Source organism: Cajanus cajan, chromosome 5 (assembly GCF_000230855.2).
Source record: "Cajanus cajan strain Asha chromosome 5, NIPB_CcT2T_4, whole genome shotgun sequence".
NCBI lineage: Eukaryota > Viridiplantae > Streptophyta > Magnoliopsida > Fabales > Fabaceae > Cajanus > Cajanus cajan.
In genome coordinates, this window is record NC_138521.1 from 69,758,287 (window position 1) to 69,775,360 (window position 17,074).

The 17,074-nt window shown below is 25.5% G+C and overlaps 1 protein-coding gene across 2 annotated transcripts; it reads right to left on the reverse strand.

The window, feature by feature from the left end:
* Positions 1-89: 89 nt before the first annotated feature.
* On the reverse strand, positions 90-1,283 carry LOC145958443 (nodulin-13-like). Of its 2 annotated transcripts, none has more exons than XM_083075845.1 (2): positions 1,031-1,283; positions 90-632 (listed from the first exon to the last, which is right to left on the reverse strand). In XM_083075845.1, the coding sequence occupies exons 1-2, from the start codon at positions 1,212-1,214 to the stop codon at positions 322-324; spliced, it is 495 nt and encodes a 164-aa protein (XP_082931971.1). In that variant the 5' UTR covers positions 1,215-1,283; the 3' UTR covers positions 90-321. The 2 variants fall into 2 exon arrangements, with proteins under 2 accessions (XP_082931971.1, XP_082931972.1); XM_083075846.1 differs by having other exon boundaries at positions 90-605; positions 1,031-1,276.
* Positions 1,284-17,074: the final 15,791 nt, after the last annotated feature.

Consider the following 17,074-nt stretch of genomic DNA (forward strand, 5'->3'; position numbering starts at 1 on the left):
TATAAGATTTATAATATATATATATATATATATATATATATATATATATATATATATTCTAATCAATGTATAAAAATTTTAAACGGTAGTTATTTTAAAATAGAAAGAATAGTTTAAAATATAATAATTAATATTATATTAGAAACTAAAATAATATTTTAATTTTTAATTTTTCTTTTGATACAATGCGAGATATAAAATAGTGTACCAGGTACTAAGCACATATACCTAACACTACTTTGGTGAAACATTAAATATTTGGAAATAAAGCAACACGACATGCAAAACAGGAAATGACGAACTTAATTAATTAACACTGATTTAGTTGTAATCAGGATTAGCCAGAAGGAAATCTTCAATAGCCTTGAAGAAGAAAAGTGTTTTGTCCTTGTTAAACTTCAAGTATTCTTCATCAAATATTTCATTGTCTTTGGTATAGTGTTTCATTGTCTTCTTCACAAGGCATCCTCCATCTTTCCTTTCCACCACTTTGAATTCATTACAAATCTTCTCCAATTGCTTCCCCAATGTACTTCCTTCAATCACACTATACTTCAACTCAAACTTTTCTTTGTCAATCGCGTCTATTTGGCTCGTCGAATACCCTGTAATACTCGAGTTAAAATAGTAACCTGTTAACAATTAAAAGATCTGAACTGTTTTTATTTATATAGTATATATAGATTTTTTATATATAAAAAATTATCTCACAATTATATATATATATATTGTATCTGTTTTATCATGGACTTAGAACAATCACACCTCTGAACAACACTTAAGATCTGTCATGATCTATGTTAAAAAATCAAACTTTAGTTTCTAGTTAAAAAAAAAAAAAAAAAACTACCGAAATACTTGAAATCACGAGTCCGGTATTTTGATCATATAGATGCTTATAAACAAATTTATTAGCATAAGCTCATGGTAGAGATAGATTAACATGAATGCAGATTGCAGAATGACACCAGCACCTAAGCTAGCTAGTGCTTAGAGAGAGTCTTATCTATCTTAATTAATTAGCATTTACCTTCAGCAATAGTAAGCTTCCTAATGCTTCCTGGCCCTCCATCTCCTTCAATGATTTCAAAGCTCTTAATCATTTTTGGTAATGCTTTTGGCCACACAGTGCCACCATCTTCAACAATGGCTTTGTAAAATTTTGCAGCGGAGATGGGGGAAACGTGCTCGACTTCACAAGTGAAAACACCCATTCTTTTCTCACCTTAACTATATATTTTTCCACTCTTTGGCTCACTTCGTGGATTTTCTTGTGAGCCTTGTCGTTAATTTATAGGCACTCTAGGTTACTACATGCTTGCTGTGAAGTTGCCCCCACAACACCACACTTCCATTAATGGTGAAATAATATATTTGTAAGAAACAAAATATAATTTAAAAACACAAAGGTGTTGTTGTTTACGGTGGAATTTGTTTATGGATCTTTTTTATTCGAACTAGCACACGGAGTGTTTCAATTTAGGTATGTTAGACTGAGGACAAACAATGGAGTGGATAATTTTAATAATTACTTGTTTCCAAATATTCGTCAATAATTATCAATAAGTAACGTTCATGCATGCAAATAATGATATGAACAGAATGAACAATACGGATATTTCCAATACAAATCATGGTTCAACTTCAACTTGCATGATGTTCCAGAATTACAATATCAAAGTGATATAACTACGTGATTAAAAGAAATAACTAAGAGAACTATATTAATTCTACTCCTAAAAAGCAAAAGAAAAGTGGTCAAGAAATTGGTACCCAGCAGATGCGTGCACGGAAGCCATATGCGCAGGCAGAGAGTGCTTACAGAAATGTGAGTATGAAATTTCCAACCTTTGTGACAATGCAGGCTTCTTGAATTTATAGAGTAAATCAATGACGGTTAACTCACTCAGACGCTCGTGCACGTAGGCCACTATGAGATAACCGCTACCCACTATGCTCATTATGTGGCTTCTAAAGTGTAACTTCTTATAACCGTTCTTCGCGTATACTAACTTCTCGACTTGGACGCTTACTGTCTTTGTATGATCATAAGTACCCACACAACTTCACCAAATCTCTAACATTGTTCAACTCGAAATGATTGTCTTCGATCTCGAATCAGCTATTATTGGCAGGAGTTGATCTCAATATTTTTCGAGGAGTTTTATGTATGCTTCAAACTTTTCGACTATATTTCTAGCACGAATACATACAACTCCTAATACGTTCCAGATAGGTGTTCATCCTTCTCCATCTTTCGATTAGCTTCATAAGTACATCTTTCGATTTCCCTGGTTTTCGAGTAGTCTCAACAGTTGTATAATATATAAGGTACCATAAGGCCTAAAAATTTAAATAAATAGAATTAAATACATTTTTAGTCTTTTAGATTTGGAGTAAATTTTGTTGGTTCCTTAAATTTAAAAATATTATTTTTAATTCTATAATTTTTAAAAGTCTTATTTTAGTTCTTTAATTAAGCCACTAATAATATATATGAAAGTGATAGATTAAGATAATTATGCAATATCAGTTAGATTTAATATGATATTTTCAATAACAGAGATATTAATAAGTAAATTTTATGCAACAATATTTTATAAATTTTTTAATAAAATTTAAATATAAAGACAAATAATTTTTTTTAAAAAAATATATGACTGAAAAGACGAGAAAAAATTATAGAAATTAAAATTATCCTAGTACATGAAGACGAAGAAAAAACATGAGTTGGAGTAAGTCGTAATTTCCTAGATAAGCAGTGCACCAGTGTGGAATATTTTTAATTAATAATATTAATATATGGCGAAAAATAAACTTATTATAGTGCAAGAAAAGCAGTGAAGCATAGCCATAAAGCAGCAATCTGAAAAACGCATATTCGGTTGGGAAGCTTTTCTTTGTTACGATGAATAATAAATAAAAGCACACACCAAACACCAAACACCAAACACCAAACGCTTTTCACTGCTTGGATTAGTTAGAATAATTTACAAAGCATTAATTAAATTAAAGCAAACTATATGTAATGTGGCCACTACTATCCTCGTCTCTTCTCTTAACTCTTAGCTTCTTTAATAAATAATATTTATTGTTTTAGTTATTTAATGTATTGTTTTGTACATTTAAGCTTTTTATGAGAGAAAACATATGATATATGCTTTTAAGGAAAATGGAATATTTGCGTGTTAGAGAATAGAGAGAGAGAAACATGCGCGGAATTAAAATATGTATTATTTATATAATTGTGTAAGTGTGGTAAGCTAAGTTAAGGCACATGGCAATTCATGGAAGTTGGAGAAAAGTGTAAGCAACTTTTCCCTCTCTTTCTTCGCATAATAATTCACTCTCTACTCTCTGCCCATTTAAATCATCACTCCCATAGCCCATAACCACTCTTTCTTATTCAAACCTATATACTATAATTAATTATTTCTTTTCATCTTCAAATTTCAACTGCTGCATGCTATCACTCTTTCACCTAAATAAACACCTGCCCCTCGATTCATTTCACCTTCTTCTGCATTTGCTTCTCATTTATTACTCTATCCTAAACAATAATATCACTTCCATATGAATATAAGTTGGATCTAGTATTTTAAATATCAACTTTCTAAGACATGAAAACAAACACAGTGGGCGGGGTAACGTTGTCTTGCAATACATGAAGCACATTCGTTCCACACAAAAGTTCTCTAAATAATTAAACAAGTATTATAAATATTTCTAAAGTGTCAAACAATTTAATATATATATAAATTTACATAATTGAGATTTCTGGACGAGTTGATTAAAGGAGAATATAGTCGATAACTTGATATTGAAAATATCTTCATGGTGACAAACTGTTATCACAACTCTTCCCATAATTGTTTCTGCATTGGTATACAGTCACTACAATAGAATAAATTTTTAATGGTATTTAATATAATTTTTAGTGACAATAAAAATTGTTACAAAATTTTTTACCGGTATTTTATACATTAGTCATTATATGCAGTGTCGCTAAAATATTTACCGGCAATTATTCTATATGTTAGTAAAGACCCTCATAATGGTCGAGAAAAGTGTATAACTTTTTGTGTCATTTGTTACTGGCATTTTAAATTACCGCTAAAAGTTTAAGAAAAAATTTATAATACTCTTTAATTATTTTATTTCTAGTCGATGTAAGACTTGTAAGATGAGTACAAATACTCTTTAGTTATCTTATTTCTAATTGATGTGGGATTTAGAAGATGAAGGTTATCTTCTAAGTATATATTTTTTTATTTTTTTAATTATCTTATCTCTTAAATACTAACTTAGAATAGTAAGTTATAGGCTTAACTCAACCTTATAAAACATACTTGTAAGGTGAGAGTTATCATTCATTTCTATACTCTTTAATTATTTTATTTCTAGTCGATGTGAGATTTAAGTTTTTTCTAACAAATAATTGTCGCTAATAGTAAATTTTGATGTGATGTAAATACATTTTTAGTGGCCATTATATAATAGTCATTAATATTTTTATTAAATAATAAAATAAGAACAATTAATTTATTATCATTAAATAATTGTCGATAATACTAAATTTTACTGTAGTGAATGCATCAAAGAATTGTCAAATGTTAGCACTGTGTCCAACTAATCAGACACAACCTAGGTGCTTCTATTTTTCAATAAAGTCTTTATTATCATACATGAAAGTAATTAATAATTATCATTTTGTATGGAAAAGACAAATGATAATAATAATTAAAATACTTATAATTCTCTCGACGACAAAATAATAGGTTCAGTTATGTACTCCCCAAAAGTTTTTTTTTTGTGCAAACAAGGAATTTTACACATAAGAATTCTTCTACTCTAAATTTTGAAACTAATTAAGAGTTTGTTATTATTAAAACATATGTTTATATAAGATTCAACTAGAACAACAACACTTTCATCTTTAAATTCAACAATTCGTGAACTATAACTTTGGTTTGTGAGTCTTATTTTTCTCTCAAACTTATCTTGTAGAGTGATTCTTCTCCCTTAATCTCATGTAAGTTGTGTTATTTATAATTATAGATTAGTAGAACCTTGAATTTGAATACTAATATGTTCGAAGTAAGTTTGGAGTAGTTCGGTGTTCTTCTTCTCTTCGGTTATGAGGTAACTAAAGATGCATAAAAAAAACTATCTCACTCATGACTTGGAGTTGGTGGCAATGATATTTGCTTTGAAAATGTGGAAGCATTATTTATATGGGGTGATATACGGTGTCTTCAATTATCACAAAAATTTAAAATATTTGTTTAATTAGAAAGAACTAAACATGAAATAGAGGAGATGGATGAAGTTTTTGAAGGTAGTTCTATTTTTTTCTGCTAATAGTTGAACCGTTTAGTGTAGGAATTATGATTTATCACAGATTATTACACAAACTCTATCAACGTGGGCCCACAATTATATTAACATTTCTCTTTGCATAAGTATTAACTAGTTTTATAAAATATTTTCCAATATTTTAAACTTGACTATATTTTAGTATATGTGTTTTACAAGTTAAATATTTAATATATATATATATATATAATTAAAATTTAAAATAAATTATATATGAAAATATGATATTTAAATATATAATTTATATTTGAATTTTATATGAATAGATATTCTCAAATACAAATTATATTTTAGACATGAAAAATGATTTATATTGCGGCACAAGATTATTTTTGAATATGATAATTTATTTTAAAAATATTAATATTTAATTCATAAATAAATATAATAAATATAATAAATAAGAAATTTAAAATTAAAAAAAAAATATATATATATATATATATATATATATATATATATATCAAAAAGTAACTCTTAAAAATACTCCCATACAAAAAAGTATTCAATTTTAATATATAAGAATTGATTAAAGTTCTTACAATTGATTTAGTGAAAAGAGTTGAAATAATAAGTGTAAAATTTTTATTGTCATCATTGAAATTTCAATCTATAACTAAAATAAAAATTTATTCTCTTTTATTTTTATGTCTATAATAAAATTAAATTATTTTAAAAATTTATTATTGTATTTGGGGGAAAAAAATTCCGCTCAAACAGATTTTCTTTCTTTTTTTTCTTAATTTTTTATAAAAGATGTTATCTTAAAGCAATAACTTTTCTTTTCTTTTCTTTTTAATTTTTAATAAAACATATTTTGGATTATCACATATCAATCTCTTGTATCTTTAATTTCTGTACAATGTATACGATCTTCTTAATTTTTGTTGTTGTAATAATACTTTTATTATATTAAATTATTATAATAAATTTTTTAGAAAATAATCTTATTACTACATTAGCATACAATACATTTTATGTGTTTATGAATTTTTTATAAATAATAAATAATAAAAATTATAAAATAGTGAATGATTATAAAAAATATAGGTGATTAAAACAGAATTAAAAAAGTTTGTAATTTGTGAAAAGATAATTATAAGCAAGGTTGTCAAACTTGAGAGTCTACGCAAACTCGTGGAGCTCTCATAAACTCGACTCGTAGACTCGTAAGAGTCTACTTAATATTAAAAGATATTAAAAAAATGAACACACACAATATGATATCACTAATTCAACATTCTAAGTCTAAAATTAAACACTAACAAACCAAATAAACACCACAAAACAGCACAGCAGACCTGAAATTAAACAAACAGGACTTCAAGATTAAACAAAAAAAACCAGCAAAGTGTGCTGGTTTAGGCAATCAAAACAACACCTATAAATCGAAAAACGTGGTAGAGGTGAATAAATAGTGTTGGACGAGCAGGAAAATGTGAGCATGAACAACTTGTCGGAAAATGCATGGACGATGCCAGAAGTTGCAAGGACGGTGCCGGGCGGATAGAACGAAGTCGGACGGTGTCGTGGGAGCTCGAAGCCTCGAACAGAGGAAGATCGAAAAACGCGGCAGAGGGAGAGTGCTATTTGCGGAAAGTGAGAGATTGAAGAAAATAGAGAGAAGACTAGAAACCCTCTCTAAAACGACGTTGTTTTGGGCATTTAGGATTAGGAGGCAAAAAATTAACCTGAAGCTGACTCGTGGACTCGCTCATAGACTCGCGATTCTGAGCGATTCTGCCCGAGTCCAGCCGAGTATACCAAAAAACAATTTCATCAATGAGTTAACCAGTTTTCCCACCCTAGACTCGTAAACTCGTACGATTTTACGAGTTAACTCGCGAGTTTGACAACCATAATTATAAAAATAAAATTATAAAATAAAATATAAATAGGACAATCCTCTTTATTGTTACTACAGAACTAATATAAATAATATTACTATAAAATTAATATAATAATATTATAAATTCTATTAAAGTAATTTATAAGATAAAAAAGTTTAAAAGATTTAAAAGAAAAAAGATGTATGTATACTCATATATTCTAATGTTAAGATAATTTTTTTCTATTTCAAATAATTTGATATTAATTATTATTTTAATGTATTACTGTGTTTACGATTTTAATAATTTTGTTATATAAAATTATTCTAATATTATTATTTTAAATAATCTTACTATTATATAATAATTTCAATAGCAGTTATTATAAAAGTCAAATGAGTTTTATATTTTATAGATAAAAATAATGATGATAAATTTTATGTGATCTAAATTTTTCATATGTCGTTAAAGTTTTACGTTTTTAGAAAATATTAAATTTATTAAAAAAAAACTCAAAAATAAGTTATTTTTTTAAGTTAAAAATTAAAATTTATAACTATTTCTCATTAAATCTTTTTCTTTTAAATTGGATAATTTTAAAAATATTATTTGTTAAAGTAACAACCTAAAAAAAAGTTATTTTTATAATGTTTAAATTTTTGTATTCTATTTATAGTGTTTGAACTAATTATTACTAAAGATAAGTTTATTTATTTAATTTTAATATATATATATATATATATATATATATATATATTATTTTTAATTGTTAAACAAAGTGAGTTAACTCACATAACTAAGTGGAAAGAGTGGTAGGGACATGAAACATTTTGTCACTTCAACTTCCAACATCATAAATATCAAACATTTATATATATTTAAACAAATATAAAATAAATAAAAATAGCATTACATCTCCGTTAAAAAAAATATCATTACAACAAAACAATATAACAATATTCTAGATTCCAATAAAATAATTCGTAAGATAAAAAAGTTTAAAAAAATTTAGAATAAAAATATATTTATACCCATATATTCTAATATGAAGATAATTATTTTTCTATTTTGGAATAATTTGATACTCATCATTATTCTAATGTGAATTAATTTATTTTCATGTATTATTATGTTTAGAATCTTAATATTTTTCATTATTGTACTAATAACTTTATTATATAAAATTATTATAATACTATTTTAAATAGTTTTACTGTTATATAATGTTTTCAACCGTAATTATTTTAAATTGTTTATATAACTTTAAATTTATTTTTAAGATGAATACCAAATCAATACTCTTTAATCTATGAGAAAAATAACTAATAATCATTAGATAAATTAAAATGTTATTTCAAAAATTAATTGAACTTATTAATTAACAATGGATTAATTATATAGATATATAAATGTCACGTGCAACTGAGTTATAATAATAATAATAATAATAATAATCTTTCCTTATGTGATAATGATGTGTTGAAAATTTATGAATTTGTAATAATTAGATTATACGGTGAACAGAACATATTTTGAAATGTGGCGTTGTAATTAATGAAAGTGAAGGGTATGGGCTTGGGCCTTGGGCAATGAAAGAGTGGGGCCTGCGAAGATGTTACAGAGGGAGTGGACCAACGCGGAAGAGTGGGACCCACGGGAAGTGATGTGTCATGATCGGTGGAAACACAAACGGAAGGGGCCCCACTGCTAGTACGTTCGTGCGCGTCTCGTACACACACTGCCACTCCCAACCAGACACACACAACCCTTGCCTTTTCTCTTTCTCACCATTTATTTACCTCCCTTCTCTATTTAATACTATTTCCCATTTTCTATATTATATATATTTTTTATTTTCTAATATTTAATTCTTTCACTGCTCTTATTTAGTCATATTAGCCATAATATATGAGTTCATAAATAGGTTTACGGTCTCTCTTATTAATACATTTTATAATAAATTCATTGAAGTCAGTGAAGTGGTGGAATTAAAGTAATATGTAGAAAATTTTATATTCAATTTTTGGTATAGTTATTATAATTTCAATAAATATAAAAAAATCGATTTATAAAAATTTAGTAATTAATAATTTTATATGAGGAGAAATAAAATGACTGTAAGAGTAACTTTTGCTTATGTTACTATATTCAATAATTCATTATCTATATTGAATTTCAACAATCCAATCGTTAAATTAAAAATTCTTAATGTATAAATTAAGTTTATAATTTAAAAAAAAAATTGAAAATCATATGATACTTCGTTATATATATTTAAATCAATGCATAAAATACTTTTATGATTATCCGTTAATTTGAATTAATAAAATAGAGTATCAAATAGTTTAAAAAAAATTGTAAAGTTGATCTATGTATTAATAACCTTTAATTTAATGGTTAGATAGTGAAAAATCAACATAAATCATGAGTTATTGAGTAAAGTAATTTAAACAAGAGTTACTTTTAGGGCGCTGTATTGGATTAAGATTTTAAATAATTTTTTTAGTTAAAAAAAATCCTGCAGATTTTAAAAAACTTTGTAGGATTTTCATAACTTTTAAGACTTTGAAGGATTTTGCAAGACTTTAAATCATGATTTTAATGGATTTTACAAGACTTTCAAATCAGGATTTTAATGGATTTTACGGGACTTAGTGGATTTTGTAAAATTTTCGTGGATTTTTGACATATGATAAGATTTCAAATTTATTTTCATACATTCAAATTTAAAAAGAGTCAAAGACAAAAATATAAATTATTCTAACAAATATTTTAACAATTTTTCCTTTTTTTAAATAAGTTAATGGATGCATAAATCCTAAACCCTAAAAAATTAGATACTGCAATGTCTTATGTTAATTTTTTTAATATAAAAAATCCTAATTTCATAATGTAAAAATTTTAAAAAATTTAATAGTAAATAAAATAAAATAATTGTTAAGTCATAAAAGGAGGAGGGATAAGAGTAACAAACTCAAGGGAATGAGAGTGATTGTAGTTTTTATGCTGAGAGAATTTTTCTCCAAACTAAAATCCATTTTCATCTCAATCTATTCACAGAAACCCTAACTAAAATTCATCTTATATATATATAGGAGGGTTCAAACGACACCGGTGTAACTTTTACTAAGTGTTACACCACTCAATAACTTTATATTAACTATGAATTTTGTAAATTCAATAGTTAGATTGAAAATTCATATCACTCTATATGTGTATATCAAATTTTGTTAAAATTGAACAACAACTCGAAAGTAATCAAAGTGTTCATATTTTAGTATAGTTTGAAATAAATATATTACGTTAATTTTGTTTTATAAAAATGAAGTATCAAATCATCTTGAATTAATATCAAATTTTATATATATGATCTGAGAGTAAAGAACTTTCAATCTAACGGTTGGATTTACATATATGAGGGATCCGTTTACTCCGGGAGTAAGTCTACCTAGACTTACTCTGTTCAATAACTTATGTTCTACATTAACTTTCAATGATTCAACCGTTGAATTTAAAATTCTTAATACATAGATCAAATCTGCAATTTTTTTTAAAATTTGAAAACCATTTGATACTAAATTTATTGACGAATAATCATAAAATCATTTTATACATGGATTTGAATTAATGAAATAAAGTATCAAATGGTTTTCAAATTTTTTAAAAATTTACAGATTTGATCTATGCATTAAAAACTTTAAATTCAACAGCTGGATTGTTAAAATTTAATGTAAAATATGAGTTATTAAACAGATAAACAAATCCCCTCACACATATATATATATATATATATATATATATATATATATATATATATATTATAATATTGTATAATTTTGGTCTAAAATAAAAGAGATACATGCATAAAGAGTATTTAATTTTATTTTGTACCACTAAGCTTTACATTGTTGCAAATTTTGCTTTCCAAAACTTTTTTCTTGAATTTTGCTATGAAGTTATAAGAAAATTGCAAATTAAAGTATCATGTTTAACATATTTTTGTATCCCCAAACTTTTGCTTTTTCACGAGTTTTGTGCCCTTAAATAATTTTTTTTGTGGATTTTTCCTTCCAATTTTTAGAATGTTAGAAATTGTGACCTTCCATCATATTCTACTTGATATGATCATAATCTACAATTGTGATTTTGAATTGATATTCATATATAATAAATAATTCAATATATTAATATAAATATTACATGTATTTATATGTACTACATACATTTGTATGTACTATATAGATGATTTTAATTTTTGGGAAATGTATTGATGTAGTGACTTTTTGTTTTATATTATTAACAAGTTAAATATTTATATTAATTAGAAATAAAAATAGGCTTGATTTTCGGAGAGGAACATATCACCTAACTTACATTAATTGGTAAGGATTTTATTAAAACATATTTAGTTAGAAAAGTCATAGTCCAGGACATTTAAAAATTCTTCTAGATTTAACAAACTAGTATATTTAAATTTTTTTTTTGAGGGGAACTAGTATATTTAAATAAAAACAAGTATTTATTATTATTATTAAATTTGTTAATATAACCAATTAACCACCTAAAAATGGTAGGGATGGAAAACATTATTAAAGGTAGACAACTAAAAAAATTTATGAAAAAAATTAGTTATTAGTAAAATTAATAAATATTCCATATAAATAATACCTCAAAATGCAATTAAGTTTGGTGCTTGCATCATATTCGATTTATATTTTAACAAAATATTAAGGGAGAAACATAATTTATAACCTTCTCAAAATTTAAAAATAAAATTTAAAAGAAAAAATTAGAGAGCAAAATTTGCAGCTATATAAAAGTTTGAGAGTACATAATGAAATTAATTAAAAAAAAATAGAGTATATGCTCAATATAATCTATAGATGTTAATTTTTTATTTTATTTTTTTCTTACATAATATAGATGATAATTAAAGATGTGACACATGGAAATCATATAGGACAGTGACGTAAAAAGTTAAAATTGCCTGTCGACTGTCGAGAAATATAACGTTGGACCAATAACCAAAGTTACGTGTTATACATAATTCTATCTTAGCACGTCACCGGTTCATCTTAATTTAATTTTAATATTCAGATTAAAACCGAAGATAATTGTTTTAAAATAAGTAATTTTTTATGTAAAAAATATAATATTTTTTTCCGACAGAATAAATATATATATTTTTTTCTCATCAGTAGTTTAGTACGTAATGCATAAGATATTTTAAATAAATAAATATTTTAACATTGAAAAATATATTTTAAATTTATGATAAATAATATATATTATGATATAAAATTATTTTTAATTATTTTGATTTTTTTTTTAAAATATTCAATGCAATTTAAAAATAAAGATAAAAATAATAAATAAAAAAAAGAATCGAATATATAAGATCAATAACACTCCTAAAATTTTTCTCAGTTAAAAATAATGTTTTAAAAATTTGTTTAAAAAATAATCTTTAATTTATTTTTGTACAATATAAATACTGTAATGTATAAAATTTATTTTAATTAAATAAACATTCTCGTGAAGAAAAAAAAACAAGCAAAGAATTTTAAAAACATAATCCTAAGCTTTTTTTTATTCTTGAAAAGGTAATTATGTCATAATAAGACATTTCGATTTCTATGATTAAAAGTTGAAAATTTATATTCTTATGAAAATATGAGGAGTTAGTACTTATATTATAACTTTGATTTTTTATTTTATTTATTTAAATTTTATTTTTATAAATATTTAAATATAATTGAATAAGGAATGTTCCACACAATAAATAGTGATTAAATCACATAAATAAGTTTGATACCACAACATAATCTAAAACTTTAACTTATTATGTAAGTAAATCTTTCTCATTAATATATTACTCAATATGTTCAACTCTAATCGATGTGAAAGTAAGTGTAAAAGTCTTGTATAAGGAATGATCCTACCATTGATTAGTACAAGAGATGATTTAATTCTTGAATCTCTTGTCAATTTCATTATTCAGGATCACACATTTAGATTTGATCTTACTTGCACATCCACTACAATCTTCTGCATAATGGATATATAGTGAGCAAATTACATATATAATAAATGAGTTTGACACAACAACATGACCTAAAACTTTAAAATATTATGTTATATTTTTTAGTTATATATTATTTAATATGTCCAATTCTAACTGATGTGAGATTTATTTCACACAAAAACTATAATAGTGTGTTTGGATGAGGAATTTTACAAATTCAAGGAATTTTAAATTCTTGGTATTTGAATTACTTTGATTTTAATTTCTATCATTCTTAAAATATTTTGTTTGGATGAGTCAATTCAAATTTCTTAAATTTTAAATTGTTAAGTTGAATATGATAATTCGATTCCACCATAGTAAAATTAATTTTAAAAATATATTTATATGTTGAGATTTTTAAATAAAATTTTATAAAAATAAATATTAATCCATTTTTAAATATTTAATAATTTTAAAAATTAATATTAGATAATATTTAATAATTTTAAAAAATAATATTAGGTAATATTTAATAATTTTGAAAATATTTTTGAATATTCAATAATTAAAAAGAATGAAGAGATAAGATAAAATATATAGATGAAATAAGAAAAATAAATATGAGGAATTTCAAATTCTCATATTTTTGGGAGAATTTGAAATTCTACTATTTTAAGAAATTTTACAAATATTTAGATTTCAAATTCTTTGTAAATTCCTCATCCAAACAAAGCATTTCACCTCAAGAAATTTAAAATTTTTCAAATAAATGAATTACTTTAGATAAATTCCTTATCCAAACACACTATAAGAGTTATTTTGAAATTCTCTCATGAGTAACTATCATGGTTATATTATTTTTGAATATATAATATCCTTCCGGTAAACAAACGTTGTGATATTTCTAGATCGATCAAGTAATAATTTCTAACATACAAGTATTTCAAAAGCTTTCAAGTCCCATATTGTTTGAAATTAGTTGCACCTTAATATTTATATATTAACTTGTGTGAAAAACATCTGAAAAGACAAAGAAAGAGCAAGGATTTGTGCACGTGAGGACAAGCATTGTGGACATGTTGTAATTCTTCGTAAGTTTGCTTTACTATATATGTCTTTTATACGTATTTTCAATGAATAACATTAATTTTTGGACACCTAACTATTTTATACATTTATCAACACTTGTTATATTTTTCTATTTGTTTCTTTCATCAAAACTCGTTATATTTTTTTCTTTCTATCACATCATATGATTTATTGTACTTATATTTTTAATTTTCTTTTGTCTTTTTTCTCTTCATCTCATAATTTTGATGAATGTCCAAAAAATTATTGTTGTTCTCATAGATAAAATAAAAAGTAGAAAAACACCGACATATACCGTAGTGAAGGCAGTTAAACCTTTGCTATATTCACGATGAAATTATTATTACAAGTAGGCACATGTCTCTGATAATTCATGAGCGAGTATTATTCTTCAAGTTGGCAACTTGTAGCACATAGAAGTACGTATTATGGAGTTGCTTCGCCTCTTTTTCATGTGCACACCCTTCACCTATGTGGCTTACACTTTAGTTTTATTCTTCCCACATAGTCACATGTGACATTATCTCCAAGTACATATGATTCTGTTGGCATGCATGTTCCTTTTCCCTTCTTTTTCCCCCTTGTTTGAAGCAATAAATGGGTATGCTCTCAACTAGCTAGCCTACAACTACATTGAGGTGCCAATAAAGGAGGAAATGTTTCATTGACAAGAGAGTTATGATAAGGTCATGATTTCCCATCGCTGTGTACAACTATGATACTAACTTAACTTTTCACTTGTACCATTCAAACATTATGATTCAATGGTTGTGGTCCTTTGACCCTTCTCTTCTTATAGGTCACAAATACCTTATATATATAGAGAGAGAGGAGAGATTTGTTTATTTTAAGAATAAGTCTACTTAGATTTACTCCATTTAATAATTCATGTTCTACATCAAATTTCAACGATCAAACTATTCAATTTAAAATTTTTAATGCATAAATCAAATATGCAAATTTTTGAAATTTTGAAAATCATTTAATACTTTGTTTCATTAATTCAAATTGACGGATAATCATAAAATTATTTTATACATTGATTCGAATTAATGAAACGAAGTATCAAATGATTTTCAAATTTTTTAAAAATTTGCAGATTTGATATATGCATTAAGAACTTTAAATTGAACAGTTGGATCATTGAAATTTGATATAGAACATGAGTTATTGAATTGACTAAATCTAGGTAGACTTACTCCTGGAATAAACAGATCCCTCTTTATATATATATATATATATATATTCATTTATTTCCTGAAAAAAAAAATTATTGTTATATATTGAGGAGTAAAAGTTTGTTCCCCATCAAAAAAATGTCTCACATATAACTTGGCTGAGGCATAGAGTCCACCCACATACTTGTATGTTGATGGAAAGGTGTGGTTACTTTTCAAGGTTTCCCCGTAAACATCATCTTCAAGCTATATAAAGTAAATTCTTATTCATCACCAATTGTTCGGGCAAGTTGGGGGCATTTTGCTGTTCATTGGATCTAATTTGAAGCAAAAACATATGAGGGTTATCTCTTTTTTGTCCTTAAGAATACGAAGGGTATGTATCAAGCCATGAATTGGCAAAATTATCAACTTGGGCAACATAAAGCTGACCAAGGTTGAGTCAGCGTAGCATCTTAAAGTGAAGAAGCAGCATTTTGTTTGCGCCTTTCTTACAAACATGTTGAATGTACATGGCGCAAACCCAGTCAATTCCCAACATATCTTGTAGTTATATTATATTTTTGGACAACCATATTATTGATATGTAATATTCATGATTTTATTAATGACAAATCTTTATTAAAAAGAATCTAGTTTAGTTATTTTTAATGAAGTCACATTTTTCAATCATATTTTCTATATACACAAGACTTATACCTAAAATTATAAAATCGAGTCTAATTTTACTTAAACTAATAATTTATTGATTGTAATTATATTACTTAAGTATCATGCATATATAATTTAGAGTTACCACCAAGATCTTTCTATTTTTGTTAACGACTAATATAATCATACCAATTATTAGTAGTAGTGTCTTTTTATAATATTTTTATATATATATATATATTATTTATAAAACTTAAATTTAAGGTTAAGTTTAAGAGATTTGAATTTAAATGCTATATATAGTTTGCTAATATACCATCTATATTTGTATAAAAAATGTTAAAAATTATGCTTTCTAAGAATATTTTAACAAGTATCATTATACAGTTCCTAAAAAATGAGAGAAAGTATAAGATGTGTATAGCAAGAGTCTTTTTCTCCATGTCATTCCAGTTGGAGCAATCATACGTTTCTTTCTATCCCCTCATCATGTCATGGAACAATATGATTGCTAAAAGTCAAAAACTGGGTTACAATTAAAGCCAAAAAAGAAAAGCAAACCAAAATAATTGGACAATGTCGTGCAGGGAAAATGTACTATGATTAGTCATGAGCTACACATTTGTTTTTGTTACACTTACACATAAACACGTACTCTTTTTTACTTGGAGGAACTTTACAAATTCATCTAACAATTTTTGTGAGCATTGGGCTGGGTCCCTTTAGAAAGATCACTCCACCTCCATCACTCTACTACCTGGGCTGCAATATTTACTTGATAGCGACCCACCACCAGAACCAATGCAGACAAAACAAATACTATATTTAGCCAAAAAAAAGAAGAAAATAGTGTAGAGAAATTTAAAATTAACCTTTTTTTTTAAATGGGCCAAAGGCCAAAGCCCAACCAGTCAGATAAAATTGTAAAATCAAACTGGTGCTTC